General features: G+C 32.7%; 2 protein-coding genes across 2 annotated transcripts in view; both read right to left on the bottom strand.

Annotated features, from left to right (window-relative positions):
• Positions 1-2470, bottom strand: part of LOC124361363 (protein SCO1 homolog, mitochondrial) — a 19759-nt gene extending 17289 nt beyond the window's left edge. The window contains exon 1 of the mRNA XM_046815411.1: positions 2362-2470. Within this exon, the coding sequence (XP_046671367.1) occupies positions 2362-2470 (109 nt within the window). The remainder of the gene's footprint in view (positions 1-2361) is intronic.
• A 3966-nt stretch (positions 2471-6436) lies between these two features.
• Positions 6437-17284, bottom strand: LOC124361365 (glycine--tRNA ligase-like; the record flags this gene model as incomplete). Its single annotated transcript, XM_046815412.1, is given in 14 exon segments — positions 6437-6631; positions 7153-7343; positions 7450-7543; positions 9064-9132; positions 9134-9260; positions 10227-10353; positions 11400-11526; positions 12952-13116; positions 13539-13546; positions 14128-14282; positions 15167-15316; positions 15630-15775; positions 17116-17172; positions 17174-17284. Coding segments are annotated over 14 exon segments (1641 nt in total), but the record flags the coding sequence as incomplete, so codon positions are not given.
• Positions 17285-17719: the final 435 nt, after the last annotated feature.

Raw genomic sequence — 17719 nt, forward strand, 5'->3', positions numbered from 1 at the left:
ATATTTTCATATTTCATAAGGATGTCATTGTGATTTACACAATCAAACGCCCTGCTCAAAGTCCACAGAGGAGTGGCCCCTTCGAGCAAAGTCTTTGTTTTCAAAAAGCATTTAGCATCAAATTTAACAAAGGCTGTCTATTGCATTCAAAGGTGGCTTTTTTTCCTGACCTCTCTAAAGCCAAAATTGTAGAGCATTACTCAGAGAAAGCCATTACTTTCCAAAAAAATGCTAATTTGATCGGTATACCAAACTTTCAAAATAATTTTGATAGTAAGATTGGTATATACAGATTACTGGGGCAGGTAACTATTTGGCTCCGTTCTTGGGCCCCCTTCTTATAAATAGGACATATACAAAATTACGAGCTATTTATTAAGTTTACTTTGGGGAAAACTCCCATTCAAGTATGTGCAGAGGTTTAAACAGGTATGAAAAAGGTTCGGCTAAAGTTGGGTTGATCACTCTGTTTTATAAGAAAATTTGGGACATATCCATATATATCCACAGCTTATTGGAGTTAATCTCAGGCACGCTTGGCAAGCATTTAATTATAAGTCATTGGGAAGATGATATTGTTTCCCAAAGTAAAATGTGAGGTACAAGATGGAATTAAAATGTTTCCCGAATAACAAGATTCTTTGCAGTACTTGGAGCAATGTTTTTGACATATTTATTTTTTGTTTAATATTTATTCAACTGGAATTTTTATAAAAGAAAATCATTAAAGTTCATCAGGATGGTATACCACTTGTTACTTTACTACCATTTTCTAATGTTTAATATATTTATTATTTCCTTCCAATGCTGTCTGTACTACTTATTATTACTGGACTCTATAAGTTTCAGAATTGATACAACATTTTGGCAATTCTTACTATTGCTTGTCTATTATTCTCTTTGTAAGGTCTTATATAATGTTGCTGAAGCTACATATGCTGGTATAGTATCCTCCATTCAGTGACTTTAAAAAAGAAAAGTCTATCCCTTCATGGAAGATAATTCAATGTTGTTTGAACCACTTAAATTTTTTGTATCTGTCGCATTTACTTAATTTTCTTTTCTGAAACGTTAACCATTTTATATTTTTTGGCAGTAAATTTGAATTATTATTAAACTTAAAATAGTAAAATATCTACTGTCGAAATACTAACTCTGCATTGTATTTACCTTGGGAAATACAATGAGTGATCAGGCTCAGCCCAATCCATAATGAAGCCAATCTAATGGCTAATTCCATTCGAGTTGCAAGTTTTTGGAAAAAGAGGGACTGTTTTTATAGTTGGAGTCAAATTTAACAGCTACAGTGGTCCTGATATTTTGTCATTAAATTTTATTTGTCAGATTAAATTAAAATTGCATCATGGTCTGAGAAAATAAAGAGGAACCTAACATTACACGACCAACAACATATTTTTCATATGACAGTTAACAGAAAAACATTATCTAAAGTCAGTATATGACCTCGTGTAGAGTTGTTGTTTCAATGTGATAAAAATTATGTTTGTTCGAAGGATGTTGAGCATACCTTTGACAGATTTTTTATTTGTATTTACATCAAAATTAATCATTTTATGAGTTCACCACCGACTATGACAGTATAGTTTGGCCACTTAGATGTATAAGAAAAGCCAAATTTTTCCAGTGGTTTCAAGGAAAAAATATTGTATATCGCCTGCTGTGGAGTGGTTAATAAAGATACTTATTAAAACATTTGCAATTCATTCTATAAAAACTGCAAAAACATTCAAAATGAAATTCTATGCACAGAAACTATTCACAAGTCACCATGGTCTTGTCTGAAATCCTGCATCACATTTACAAAGATCAGGCAACCACCTCTACTTCTGAGGAAATGTCCGGCAATAGGCTGAGATGCAAGGTAAAATCCACTTGGGAAGGAAGATGGCAATATTCAGCAGGGTTAAGCCAATGCTCTGATAAACCACTAATGATAAATTAAATTTGGAAAAGCATTAGTTAAAAGAGGTCTTTTTTCTAAACAGTAATGTTTTGTTTCTGAGCCTTGAACATTACCCAAAAAACATCCAAAAATAAATTGTTAATATGGTTATTATGAATTCTTATTTTTGGCTTCACATGATAGACTATTGCTTATTAACTAAGTCTTTGTTTACATGGGTGTTTGTTTGTTTTCCTTTAGAAAAAATAACTATTTTTCAGCCTGAGGGCTCTCTTGTAACATGATTGGCACTCATTCACTAAATTTTTGGCATCAAAAATAATTTTGTTCTAGTATGTTTGGTGTATTAAAGCCCTGTACTGGTGGAAGAAATACTTATTATTACACAAGGTAGTTGAGGACAGCAAAGGGACTTTTTTGTTTTGTTCCCCCAGGACTTTCCCTCCCGGAGGGAGGGACAGGGCAGGTAGTATCCTCGTAGAGGGTGTCTGTTGGTTTTTTGACTCTCCTGGAGAGTTGGACATTTGGTTCCGACTGGGACGACATGACTCGTAATTCTTCCAAAACTATTCCTCTCTAGAAGTGGGCCTGGTAGTCTGCCTTGGGAAGATGTGTTAATCCTGCCACTGCCACAGCTGTTTCACAGTTGAAGGGGGAACTCGGTGGTATTCTCCTGTGGGGGTTATATTCAAAGTCATTTGAACTGATCTCAGTCAACAGATCGGGCTTTTTATGTGAACCTGGCATGGGGCGTGTCTTGCTGGCCACTCTCACTACTATCCAAAAGCCGGGGGATCCGCAGATGTTCCTGAAGGAACATTTGATGTTAGGGATACCAATAGCACTGGAACTATGTGTTGTCTGGCAAGTAATCTTATTCCCCATCTTGTTTTAGGTGCATTCCCATGTCGAGTAAAATTGCTGTTTTCTAAGCTGAGTATTGTCACAGTAACACCAAATACTGTTTCATTTCCTTTAAGTTTCTTGTTTGAAATTGCTATCTGTTTATTAATGATATGTGTTCTCCCTTCCCTAGGTCGTAATCTTGGAGAAACATTGAGGAAACAACAATAAATTTGGTGTGGTTATTTTTCTGACAAAATGTAACGAATTCTGCTTAGGAATAACCTGGGCAGCTCGACGATTTATGTAGGCAACTCGGTTCATATCATTTGCCCCTCCGATTATAACAGCCACATCCTTGTCAGTCAGGTCTGCACAGATGTCAGTAGCATTCTTCATGATGTAGGTAATTGGAGCTCCAGACAGACATTAACAAACACCTCAGATTTTGGAACCAGTGGTTGTAAAATTTCATAGAGATCTCTGCCATGACTATCAGAAAAAATATGAACTTTTTCGGTATAAAATTCTCACTCTTATTTTCCTGTTGTGCAACAAATTTAGTATGTACGGTGCTAGTTTTAGTGACAGTATTTTTAATTTGTTTAGCATCATTTTTGTTTCTGAATCTACTTCTTAATATGTTGACTTCTGTATGGTTTATACATTCTTCAGATTTCTTGGTTGATAGAATTTCATATTTATTGTTAAGTGTAATAGGGGTATATGGAAGATTTGGCCACTCACTTAATGACTTGAAATTCATGTATTTACCTTTTCTGACAACTTCACAGAAACTATCCTCTGACTTTTCAGGCAGGTCTTCTTTTCGAGAACCAGAGAATGATTTTAAATCTTCCTCAAGCAGTTTTGTGATTTCAATCAGGTTTCTATGATCCAGCATTAGTTCAGTATATAGATGTTCAAGGTTTTGATATTTAGTTTCGTTTTTTTTTATTTTGTTCCAAAAGGGCCTCTAGTTTATTTCTCTCCAGTATTATCTGTTTTTCTATATCTAATTTTCCTTTTGATATTTTTTCCTTTTCATTCTGCCAGATTTTTTCTCTAGAGTCCAGTTTAAATAAATCAACTTCTTCCTGTAATTTCCACAATTGTGTATCTTGCAGGTATAGCAAAAAAACTTGCTACATCATTGCATCTACGTTTACTATTACATTAAATTTACTAAGTTTAACGTTCATAACTTGAGCCAAGACAAGAATATTAAACCATCTACAACAGCAGAACCTATATTGTAGATGTTTTTCAAACTTTAAGCCAGGGTAATTTTGTAAGAGTGAACCCTTATGAGGTCAGATTTGCAGCATTGTACTCTACTAATAAAGATACTTTATGTACTACTCGACCTATGCTCTCATTTAAGATTTCCTTCTGACTCCTTGCGGGCCATCCCCTTGACATGACAAAAAAATAGTAATTATTTCAAAAAGTAGATTTATGGGTGCGGTAATGATTTAGCAAATCTTATTGCTTTACCTACAATTGTTCGGGAGTTACCAAGCCAGTACGGGACTTTTATACACCCTGTATATAAAAACACTTTCTGATAAGATGCTTCCAGGGTTAAGTATATTACTTAACAAAAGATGCTGATTTTGTATGAACTAATAAGTCAATTAATGCCAACACTAACGATGGAACACTGTTCCAGCCATGAGGTTCGCTATACTCCAGTTGAAGACCTGTTGTAGCCAAGATAATATCTCAGTACAATGTGAAGTTCAGCAACAAGAGCAAAATGCCTCCTAGATTTGCTTTCGCCTCGATGACACCTTTACGGAAAAGTGAAATATTGCTGATGTTTGAAAAAAGAAATTCTAACGAAGGAGAGATGAACCACAGTGAACATGTTTTATCACAATTGTTTATAACATTAGCTCTATAATTACATAACAGGAAATAAATTTTATCAAATAATTAACTGTATAATGTATTTTTAGTATTAAATGATAATAAAGAGCATGGCTATTAAACAATGAATCTTTTTTTCCTTGTAGAGTTTCAATATCCAATAAAATGATATGACACTTTCAGTGAGAACCTAGTTTCTATGCATATTGAATGCTGTAGATTGCCGACAATAGACAATGTGTATGTTTTTAATAAGCATGTTTACAATAACTTAAACTCATTGATTTATTTCTCTTTGCTTTTAGGGCTGTTTTATACTGGTTATGTTTGGTTTCTTTGAGATTATTAGTAGAGTACATTTAACATTTTTAATTTGAAATTTATACAATAGAATAGAATTATCAATTAATTGACACATTGAACCCTAGGCCTACAATAATGGATTTACTCAGTATACTGGCCATTTTTTGTGATTTTAAAAACTTTTTAAATGATGAAGACATTGTTTATGAAAACAATATATATGCCTGTTTATGAAAAAAATTATGGAAAAAACGAAATTTTAAAAATTATAACATTGTATAAACGTTTTACTTTCAATTACCTAATGTTCTATAAATGTGTTTTTGATATAAAATAAACATAAAAGAAAGAAAGAATTCATGTTAGCGCATGTTAACTAAAATTATACAATGAAAACATGCAAATTATTTCCATTGTACATGAGTGATAGATGGACTCAATAGGTTTGTGTGATACAGTCTGAGGCACTGAGATCCAGAATCATACATTTTGTGCAAGATTCTTTCAAACTAAATTACAGATGATCTTTTATTTTCAATACAAAAATTCAATAAAAGGGTCATCTTCCCTGGAATCATCCTCTGAATCTGACTGCGTATCATATATCATAAGCACCATTTCTTTGTCTAAATGGTCACTCATTTTACACCATGAACTAGAAAAATATACAATAAAAACTTGTATCACTACGAAAAACTATCAGAAATAAACATACCATCTCTAAACCACATCACTTTATTCAATAAAAGTGGAACTTTTGTTTACGTACACACTCCAGACAACAAGGCTCGCGTCACTGCGTCATCAGTCAGTTAAGTAACTAAGCAGCTGTGCAGTAGTTCAAAATACTTCCTTTTACAGCTGCTCAAATGTTAGTTGTCATACAAAGACGTATAAATATTAACAATATAACGTAGGAAATGGTCTGAAAACACCTAAACCTGAATTTTACTGAATACCTAAACGTATTGAATTAAATACCGGAGCCCGACCTAAACTCGGGCTCTGTATTCAATGTGTTAATTTGTATTTCTTTAGAGAAAAACAATGTTGTCATATTTTATTAGTTCTGTTTACAAAAATTTTAACTCATAAATAATAGAATTTATTCAAAGTGTAGACCGGTTGCTCCATAAGCCAGTATGTTAAGTTGTTCCTTAGAGCTTTGCCAGACAGAATCCATAGATTGTCTGGGAGGTGGTTATGCAGTCTGCTACCAATATAGTCAGGTTTCATCTCAAAAAGTGTCATACAGTGTCGTGGAGTTACTCAGTGGGATGCATGTCTTGTTTGGTATCCATGGAATTGTTATTAGTTGTCAGCATACAAGATTACAACTGTGTACTGTACTTAACAACTGTCATGATTTTTATTGCCCGTTTTCTACAATATAAAAAATCTCTCCAAAATTGTCATAAATGTGCTTCCTTGTATAAACAGCTCCTATTGTATCAAATAAGATATGTAGGAAAATAAAACAATTCACATTTCTGATTGAATCAGGAAAATAAAAAAAGCTTTATTGAATAAATTACTGCACCGGCACTGTATTATTTTAAGTGAATATAAGATCTTTTATCCAGATTGAGTGGTTTGTTGCTGCTCGAACCTGGGATACTTGGCCTCAATCTCCTGCCAGTCACATTCCCCGACAGACAAAGACCTCAGAACAGAAGCCACCTCCGTCACCTAGCAACAACATTGTACACAACGTTATAGACAAACAGAGAAAGTGTTGTGATATTTTCATTTGTTGATGCCTACCAGATCACAGGGGTTAAAAGACAACTGTCCACTATCTTAAGAGGATATTCAAGAACATCAATATTTGACTAAATTTGGATACGTTAGATAAATAAAATAAAATTATTACATTTAAAAGGTATCCACTACCAATATGTATACCACTAGCTTGATGACTCACTCACTCACTTTCAATTAACTTGGGTGGTGAAGTTAAAATCATCAAATATTACAGAACAGCAGAAATAATTATTAATTTCAGAAAAAAATCTAATTTTTTGACACTTGGCTTATGAGCATGCTTTATTTCATAGAAATATTGTATATCCATCTAGTTAGCTTAAAATTATTTTTAACTAACTTCTTAAAGTAAGTAATGTTTGTTGTACAAATGTAACCTTAAGTAGGATTTACTTGCACATCTAAAGACAACGCCTAAAACTAGTGTAGAACACATCGATACTCACATTTAGGCGCACTTGGGTCATCGTGTCACGGTTGCGAACAGTCACTGTAGGAACTGAGTCGGCCAGACTGTCGAAGTCGACAGTGATACCGAAAGGAACTCCGATCTCGTCTGTTCGTGCGTAGCGCCGTCCGATGGAGCCACTCGAGTCGTCCACCTTGTGCGCAATGCCTTCCTTCGTCAGCAACACCGCTGAAATGAACATAAAAGAATGTCCTTCAGTATACAAAATATTTTAAAACCAATTTATGAAATTAGTTCATCGTGGTATTGCATAAATAAAACTGCAAGTACTTACAGATCGATTTTACCAGCTGGTCAAATTTCTCGTTGGCGCTGAGAGGGAATATTGCCACCTTGAGAGGAGCTACTACTGGCGGAATGGTGAGGAACTGTAAACAGGAGAGTTAATCACATCGAGAACATAGAAAATAAAATGTGTACATGAGTTATTTTAAGTAAACATTTATTAACATGCCTCAGTTTATGTCCATTTGTAAAATGTCCTATACTTTTTCTTCTGTTAATAATATTGTAAGTCCCAAGGAAATTTTATGCCTAACCAATGTTTGTTTTTCATATTCAAACTTTTAATATTTCTACAACAAATAGGAAATGTTGCTTAAAAAATCTTCTAGCTATCTCAGTAAAGGAAATGCCAAATATAAAAACAGTATGAAACAAACAATAATGGCACAAAAAAAAGGGTTATCTAATGGCCAAAACTGAAGAACTAAAATTTTGCATTAGTTTCCTCCTTTGTTTGAAGTTTGTTTTTAACAACGGAAGGATTGTGAGGAAACAGGATTTTTCCGGACATTTTTCCATTGTTCAGTGATAAAAAAAAAATCATTGACACTACATTTCCAGATCTGCAATATGATCTCTTCTTCAGGTGATTAACTAACCTAACACATAACTACAATCTAGGTTAAAATAAACAAATCATACCAGAGTGTTGTGATACAAGTAAGTCACGAATCACAGTAACCATTGAAAAAATGAACTAACAAGGAAACCTATAGTATCAAACAGATTAGATATATTTGTAATAAACCAATGTGGAATCACAGTATGTTTTTAAGAAGTTCAACTAGAATGAACCAATAATATAAAGACCCACTCCTGTTCCCTCATTTTTGCCGCCATCTTGTTTCTATTGTGATGATTGCCATATACTATTGGGTTCTGGTCAGTCGTAGGGATGTAGACTGGTAGGTTGTTGGTGGATTGTAGACCTATTGTGACCTGTATTCTGTAGTTCAGTTTTAATAAATGGTGTTGTGTTTTGATTTTATTAAGTGCATGTTTTAGAGTTAGTGAAGTTGGCATACAACATGGTGGTTGTGATTCCTGACTTATGTGTCGCTCTGGTATGTATTGTTTATTTTAACCTAGTTTGTAATTATGTATTAAGTTAGTTATTCACCTGAGGAAGAGATCAGATTGCAGATCTCGAAATGTAGTATCACTAATTTCTTTTTGTATCGAACGATGGCAAGTGCCTGAGAAAATCCTGTTTCCTTCATTACTTTGCGGTTTTATATTCGAGAATTGATGAGATTGAAATCCAACTTTGATAAATTCAAATCCATAAAAATAAAAACAAGAAAGTAAGAGAAAAATATGGTTAGTAAAATACAGTGTGTCATTACATGTAGATAAAAGAATGCAAAAACATATGAAATCTTGAAAAGAACCATTTTTTATGTTTATCATTAGTTATTAGTAAAAATAAATTAGAACTAAATTAGTTCTAACTTCGGCCCATTTCTATAAAAAAACTATAAAGTCTTATTCTAAACTCTGTGAAATCCTCCTCGAAAATGCCTGAATCACAGAAAAAAGACTGCACTGTAAATGTCACCCGTTCAGAATAATTACAATTAATTATAACATACAAACAACTCACTGTTCTCTGTTCATCGTCAGCTCGGACATGGAAGTTGTGCTCGAACACGGCGTACATGATCCTGCCGATTACCAAACGATGGTTCGATGACATTGGGGACGATCTCTTCCACGTGTTCTACTCTCTCTCCGGTCTGCACAGAGACCATCTCCGGGGTCAGCTTGAACTCATTGCCGTTAATCTTCAGTACGTACTCCCTGTGAAGAGAAAACAAAAGTTAAATCTTACTGGAAACAGCTGACTAAAATTATAATTGTACAAAAATCAGATTTGAGTGTTGAGTTATGCATTAGTTCACCTTCCTCTTAGTGCAGCGTCTGAAATCTAACTCTTGGAATCTGGAGCCATGTTCGTCTGAACAGATCCAAAGAAAGTCGGTAACGAAGAAGCTTAAAATGAACTCTTTACATTATTTCGACATCAGAGACACCTCGACTACAAAATGCAATGTAATGTAGGTGAAGAAATAACGCTGCATTAAGAGAAAGGTGAACTGGAGCTAAACTCAATATTTACATTGATTCAACCATTCCACCATAGCTACGTTATGTGTAAAAAACAGATATAACTCTATTAGAGAGAGCTGAAAGAAAATTTGATGAGATATATTAAAAATAAATAACATAAAAAAGACTGAACAAACATTTGAATGCCCATTTTGATCAAAAGAAGATTTTTTGAATGCATTTGGCATGGGTTAAAACATCATATTGTGGAAGAGTTATGTAATCAAATAACTTTATTTAACCTCTAAACAAATCAAATTAACTTATCTTTAGTGTAATCTCAACATCAGTGTGATCTGAAATAATTTCAGATTGTCTCTTGTGTCCATGCAAACTACGACTAATTGATAATTCATACAATTGTATATTATGTAATCTGAACCCATTTCTAAAACTGTCTACCGTTTTGTGAATAAATACTTCAGAGCATTATATAATTTAACTGTGTAAGCAGCAAAAAGGATATTTCATCAAGGAAAAGTCTGAACACTTTCAGAGATTTTCCATTAAATAGCAGCAAAATTATTTAACAGTTAGCTATTGCCTATAAAATGCACAATAAATATATTATGATAATTACTAACTTTCCAAAGTTCCAAGGAAACTCTGAAAGAGCCGACTGAGATTCATCTCTTGTAAGAAATAGATGTTACTTACTTAGCTGACTCCAAATCCTTCTGTAAACCAGCAAGGGCATCAGCATCCATGGCTGCAATTGCTTCGTTTATTATCTTGGCATCCTTTTTGAACTGTTTCCCAATGACTCCCTTGTTTGTAACAGCCTCTGAAATTACACAAAATTGGCAACTATTAATGCTAACAGTTCCTTCCAGCTGAACCACACTGGGCACAGCAAAAACGATGTGTCACTTAAATCTGGGCAACCTCGTGGAGCAATGGAGATGGTCACAAATAAAATCTATGATCTGCAGACACTATTCGGTAAAAAGGAAATATCAGTATTTAGTATACGACTGTCCCCTATTTTCTTCATGGTGAGTGTTGCTGTATTTCTTTCAATTAATTTGCACAAGTACAAATAATTAACAAGTTAATAAGAGTGTTGTAATTATTTACACAATATCAGGCTTTAGGAAACTGAAAGGTGTATTTAGCGATGTTCTTCTATGGTTGTTCTGTAAATACCAAAGATTACAATTATGTTAAAAGTTTTTTTATTTGGCTTGTAGAAAGATGCTATACTCTAACTATAAGTACTACAAGATGGAAATGTTGAATGGAAAATTATTTAAGAGTTTGAGTTATGTTGACTGAATAAATTACTGTAACAAAATCATCTTACTTTCTGTGCATAGTGCAAATAATAATTTTGTTCCTACAATTTTCAGAGATAAAACTTTACCAGTGAATAACAAAATCATCTTACTTTCTGTGCATAGTGCAAATAATAATTTTGTTCCTACACATTTTCAGAGATAAAACTTTACCAGTGAATAACAAAATCATCTTACTTTCTGTGCATAATGCAAATAATAATTTTGTTCCTACGATTTTCAGAGATAAAACTTTACCAGTGAATAACAAAATCATCTTACTTTCTGTGAATAATGCAAATAATAATTTTGTTCCTACGATTTTCAGAGATAAAACTTTACCAGTGAATAACAAAATCATCTTACTTTCTGTGAATAATGCAAATAATAATTTTGTTCCTACAATTTTCAGAGATAAAAATTTACCAGTGAATAATTCATCGTTTAAACTATCCCTATATTTTGTCTTTAGATCAGTATGTTTCCATTTCTGTATATTTATGTCCTACAGAATTTAGAGTTATTGACATACAAATTTCAGTGAGAGTAAAATTACCTGTGAAGTTGACTTTCCTGGGTTCTGAGAGCTTCTTCTCGGCCACCAGTTTGGTGCCTGTAGCCTTGTGGTGCTGGCTCAGATCGTAGGCAGACCTGTCTGCACAACCCACACACTCTATCCACCCCTGCAACATCCACCAATACCCATTCAGATACCAATCTCACTCATAAATACTGGGAGTAAGTTTTGATGGTATGTACAACTTTATAATCAATTATTTCACTATAAAGCAATATCTGATGATCAGAATTAAAATGTTAATGTTTCATGTATAAAATCAAATGTAAATTTATATTCGCTACGATCAAGTAAATAACTATTATAAGTACATTGGTTTTAACCCTAGAACTGGCCCCCAAACTCGAAAGTACCTATACTTTAAAATATGAATAAAAATTATGCAATGAATGTAAATAAAGTCTGTAATTCTTACTGTGTGTTAATTCTGTGTACATCTTTGATTACAAGCGATTCTCGATGATTTTAAACTTGTGTCTTGTAACATTGTACATTGCTATCACAATAAATATTGTTTTTTTTAATATAGTATGCCTATTGTAAAAAATTTACTTTATGAGAAGAACTATCTTAACCCTTTGGCTGCTGTGCGCTTAGTGCGGCTGACTAATGCATAAATCAATCTGTTTTGTAGTACTTTGCATATGTCATTCTAAAACCGTTATTATTGATACTAGCACAGTAATTTTTTGTCTCTGACTATACTACAATAAAAAAACATATTCAATCAAGGTATCACTCATTTTATCTATATTCAAAAAGTACTAAACCCTACACAAAAAAAGGTTTTAGAATGAAATTTTTATTTTGAACTCAAAAATCAATATAAACAAAAAATATTTTATACATAACATTTTTTTATTATTCAAGTACCATGTAATAATGGAGACCTGTGAACATTTTCAAGAAAGTTGAATTATAAATAACACATCAATAAATTATTTTCTAAAACAGGAAAAATTGATTTACAACATATTCTTACAGTCATTCTTAGGTAGTATGGACACTGCAAATTTTATCTTGAAAACGTTTTTAGAAATATTCTATTGTACATGTACACTGTAAAAATAAAAATGTATCTGATCAGCATATAAAAAAAACTAAAAACCAAAGTTATTTACACCAATTATGTACAAACTTGAAATCATGATGATGCTCTCTCTCCTCTTCTAAGCACTTTATGCTTTGTCAAGTACAGGAATGAACACCTTTATTGCAATGTTTGCAGGCATAACAAGTTTTTCAACATATAAATATTAAATTGTCTATTACATTGATATTTTTGTCATGACAAACCACCAAACACTAGCCTCACTATCTGTTTTAAATAAAAAAAATACAGTTTGACTACGAAAACGTCCCTATGAGGACATTCAAATGAGGACATCAAGGGTTAAAGTATGCTTTTTATCTTTGATAGTTCAGGAATAGTTTGGTGTGTGTTATTTTTGTTTGAACTAAGTAAAGTTAATTGTTTTAATAAACAATACAGAACTATGAATAAGAGAGAAGAGAGGGAAGCGTAACTCACGTAAGACGTGAAGCACTCTGCGTCCCAGCAGTCGCAAGCGTAGTGAGCCATCTCATTGCCCATGTGTTGTCTGAACCTGAGTCTAGCCTCGTCTACTCCCACCTGCACCATGAACTGGTGGATCCTGGCCATGAAGTATCCTAGGGTCTCATTGGCCACCAGCCCCTAGACACAACACTCTTCAATTAGTAAACGATCATATTCTAAAAAGGATACACAATAAAGTCTAGTCACTGATTATGAAGCAAACTAAGATAATATTATGTCATTCATGCTAAGATTTATTGCCACTTGATAGAGGCTGAGCACTATAAGTAAATATGATAATTATGGTTATGAGTACCTGCTACTAACTCAATTTCCATCTGAACAAACAACAGAGAACATGTGGTGTATGTCAATACGAAAAGACAACATACATGTTTTGTGTGTATAATCGCCGAATCTGCGATGATATAACAAACTATCTTGTACTTTATAAGCTTCGACTGATACTTAAAATTCTTTATGGTAACATCTTCATGGAGCACTTGACAATATATACTGTGAAGTAATGTACTTTTCGATTAGAACATTGAAAAAACTACATATTTTACTTACTACCTCTTAAGGAACAATAAAACAAGTAATGCCTGCTTTTAAATATTTTTCTTTTGCATACGTTTTATTTTTAAAAAAGTTGTGAATAAAACTGTCAGTTTTGTACTAATTTGTGGAAAAATTAGATGTCACTGGATACTTATGAAGTATTTGTATGGTCCAAAAGGTCTGTGTTCTGTTTTGAATTAGATTCCCTACCATACCAACTTTTGAAACTTTGCTAAAGATCTCTAAAAAAATAAAAATTGAATTTGTAGCTTGGATGGTAAACTAATGTGAGAATTTAAAAGGCCAATAAATAAATAAAAAAATGAATAAATAAATAAAAACTAAATAAATAAATTATAAACTAAAACACTAAAAAAAAATAAATGGTAGAAATTATATTACTTGATTTATTTGAAATGTTGCACACAGGAATAATTTAATGAGCCTGAAAACAGAACAAAGAATACTAGACCTGAAACCTAAACTGTACACCAATAACATAATAAATTTTGTTCTGTAATTGCTTACAGTTGCCGTAAGTGCAAAAACATCACAGTGATTATACTACATGAAACTTGCCTTATCCACAAGCTTCTCCAATGGTCATGGACTCGGCTGACTTGCCGTCCATCTGGTTACAGGCAGAATACAGCTTCATCACCGTGTCTCTGACACTTGCGAACTTGGGGTGGGACTTGTCTCTGGGGTCGCAAAAGTGCTCTATCTCTGCCATCGTGAACTCCCTGTATCAAAACATTTGATAGGAAAAAATACTTTTTATAATCTTCTGGCTAACACCGCATCAAAAAGTTACTCTAAAAACTAACATATAATAAAAAAAAATTAATTGTCAAACATTATGTATCATGTATAGTGCCTATTACGCATTCAAGGTTTTATTTTGTTGATTTATTTGCAGTATAGTCTATTATTGCATACTTCTTTTGTATACTAACCAAAAAGGCATGTCACTAAACAGGTTTAAAACCACTATTAAATTATGGTTAACTGAAAAATGCTTGTATAGTGTGAGTACTTGATGTATAGGGTAACTTTTAACCTGCTTTTAGTCCTTTGGCATCATTGTATTTAATACATTTTAGTTTACCACCATTTAACCACCATTTTTTAGTTTAATACATTTTACACCTGGACCACTAAATTGTAATTTGATTTGAAATTAGGCCTAGGCCTATTAAAACAAAATATTCACTGTTTTGACAAAGTCTTGCAAAATGACAAAAGATTTTACTTTTGAACATAGTAAAATGTATTTGTACTTAATAATTGTAGGCTAGTGTGGATTGTTGTTATCCTTTAACTGATGATGTTGTTATACACTTTGTGTTCTGACAATAAATGATTGATTGATTGTACGTTCAACACCTAAACCATCAATATTGTAGTTTTATCCTATTCCATTATATATTGGTTGAGAGTTAATATTAAACAATAATAAAGGTCATGTGGACGCTAAATATGAAACTATAAACTTTAGAACAATTCAAGTGTTACAATTTTAATTGCTTGTAAAACATCAATGCTAACTGAAAATAAACAAAGCAGCTTTAATAAAAATTAACATAAAACATACACAATGTAGCTAAGACATCAATTAGTTGCTTACCTGACCCGAATCAGCCCGGACCTGGGTGAGATCTCGTTACGGAATGCGTTTCCGATCTGAGCTGCGGAAAACGGGAGACGGCCTTGGTTGAATTCCAAAAGCCTCTTGAAGTTTACAAAGATACCTTGAGCAGTCTCAGGCCTCAAGTACCTGTGGAATATCCACAAAGTTATTCCTGCTTTTCCTTCTTAGACTGAAATAAATTTAAATCCCTATAAATAAATCGACAGTACCAAAAACCATATAAATTCTAAATTAAGCTAGAAATTCAAGATTAAGAAATATTTACGCAGACTGATTAAAAGAAAATATTTGAAGGAGTAACTGATTACATTTTAATAAAATGAGAAATATATCCAAGTTGAAGATTAATATAAAGAAACTAACTCAAAGTGTAAAAACTGAATATAATTTTTAAAGCAGAGAGAACTTAGCAAGATGTAAAGAATTGATTGCCTCATACCCTTTAATGAGTCCTGAAGGGCCAATTTGTGTTTGGAACATCAGATTAAACTCAATCGGCTCTGTCAACTCGTTGTTTGTTAGAGGCGAGAGAATGTTAAACCTCTTCAGGATATCATTCATTTCATCTTTGGTCATTCCATCCAACTAAACATTTCCAATTTTGACATAAATATATTGTGCATAAAATATATGATAAAACACAAATAAAAAAATGTGCTATACATTCAGAATTGTTAGCATTTACATCAATTGCAATTGGAAAATTATGTAGAGTAAAATGAAAATTACAATACATAATTACATACAACATAATTAGTCCTAATTTTGATTTTCAATAATTTATAGTTTACTGTGGATACGTTTTACAAGAATTTTCCCAGTTTTGCAAACTTTATTTCTAAAAAAACTGTAAAAAATTGGTTTTTACTGCAAATCTATTGGGCATCATTTTGCTCACCAAATGTACAGTAGAATACAATGATAATAAGTAACTAAGGTATAATATTTTCATTTAGAATTTTTTATGGTGAGTGAGGAAACTTTTTTGTTATTTGTTATGTAAAAAACAAGGGGTGGCTGGAAAATATAATTCAGTACATAAATCTCAGATTCCAAGATAGCATAAAGGTCACTAATTTAGTCTTGTTTCAGAAAATGTATAGTTTCGTATGAGTTTTTGGGTAAATAAATTTAGTTTTAGTGCAAAAACAGAGTAGTACAAGAAGCGTTGCCTCGTGATCAAAAACAAACAAATTTGTAAAAATGTTCATAAATTGTTATAAATAAACTGTATCTATTATAATCTTATTTGCAATAAACAGAGAATACTACATAATAATAGACTACATAATGTGATAAAACCTAAGGTTTTTATTTTTTTTATGGTCAGTAGAAATCGAAATGTTTATAAGTTTCTAAAAAAGGGATACTTACTTAAAAACAGTTATTGTAATATTTTTGGGTTTAGTAAAATTTAATAACAATACTTAAAAGGCTAACAAATTTAATCCAGTTATATGTATGCAGGTATAGTAATATTTTGTTTGTAAAAATTATAAAAACTTACAGAAATTAAAAAAAGTGGATGAAAACAAATTTTTCTGAAAATACGAAAATTGTAACGTCATTCTAAAATTACTCCGCTTTCATAGAATAATAAAAACACCTATGCTGTGTTCGGCCAATCTTTCCAATGGTACATGAATCGCATCGATACTTGATTGTTTACATACCATAACAAATGACAATAAGCGAGTGGTCAAAAAAAAAACAGATATCTGTCAAAGGGTTAACTTATTTTATTTACCTTATTGTTTTTTATTTTGATTGACTTAAATAATTTGTGCAGCTCTACGTCAATGCGGTAAAATGAATTCGAAACGATTTGCTATTTTACCCATTTTACCTAGTAGAAACGTAAAAACCGACAATTTTTTATGTAAAACATGACATGGAAAGTAAGAAGTAACTCATTATCACATTACCTTTATAAGGATGTCAGAGATCTCATTTTTCAAATTTTCGGTTGTCTTCTTGTCTTCGGGCAACCTTTTCAAGTGCAGCTTTAATTAAATGGTCTAGACGAAAACACTCTCCTGTTTTAACATCTTTGACCATCAAATCGGCAAATCTATCTACATGGCCTGAAGCTCTGAAAATAATTATGTCCCACCCCCCCCCCCCCCCACCCCCCCCCCCCCCCACCCCCCCCCCCCCCCACCCCCCCCCCCCCCCACCCCCCCCCCCCCCCACCCCCCCCCCCCCCCAAAAACGAACGGACATTAAATTCTGTCTAGGGTTAGATACGGATACACACAAAAAACTAATTAGTTATCTGTTTGTATGTTTAGATTTCCCTCCTAATGATGGATATCTTATTGTAAGGGTAGTTGTTAAGGGAAGTGTTGTTATTTCTTTAGTGTAGTTTATCGTTAAGTTATTGAAAATTGATGTACCTAAAATTAAAATACATCAATAAAGATTTCACATTATAAATAACTAAGGATTCAATGTAGCCTATAAATCTAAAAAATCAATTATCGCAACTATTAAACACAAGGCAAAAACACCTAGACTGCTTTGAGAATT

Source organism: Homalodisca vitripennis, chromosome 4 (genome assembly GCF_021130785.1).
Source record: "Homalodisca vitripennis isolate AUS2020 chromosome 4, UT_GWSS_2.1, whole genome shotgun sequence".
NCBI lineage: Eukaryota > Metazoa > Arthropoda > Insecta > Hemiptera > Cicadellidae > Homalodisca > Homalodisca vitripennis.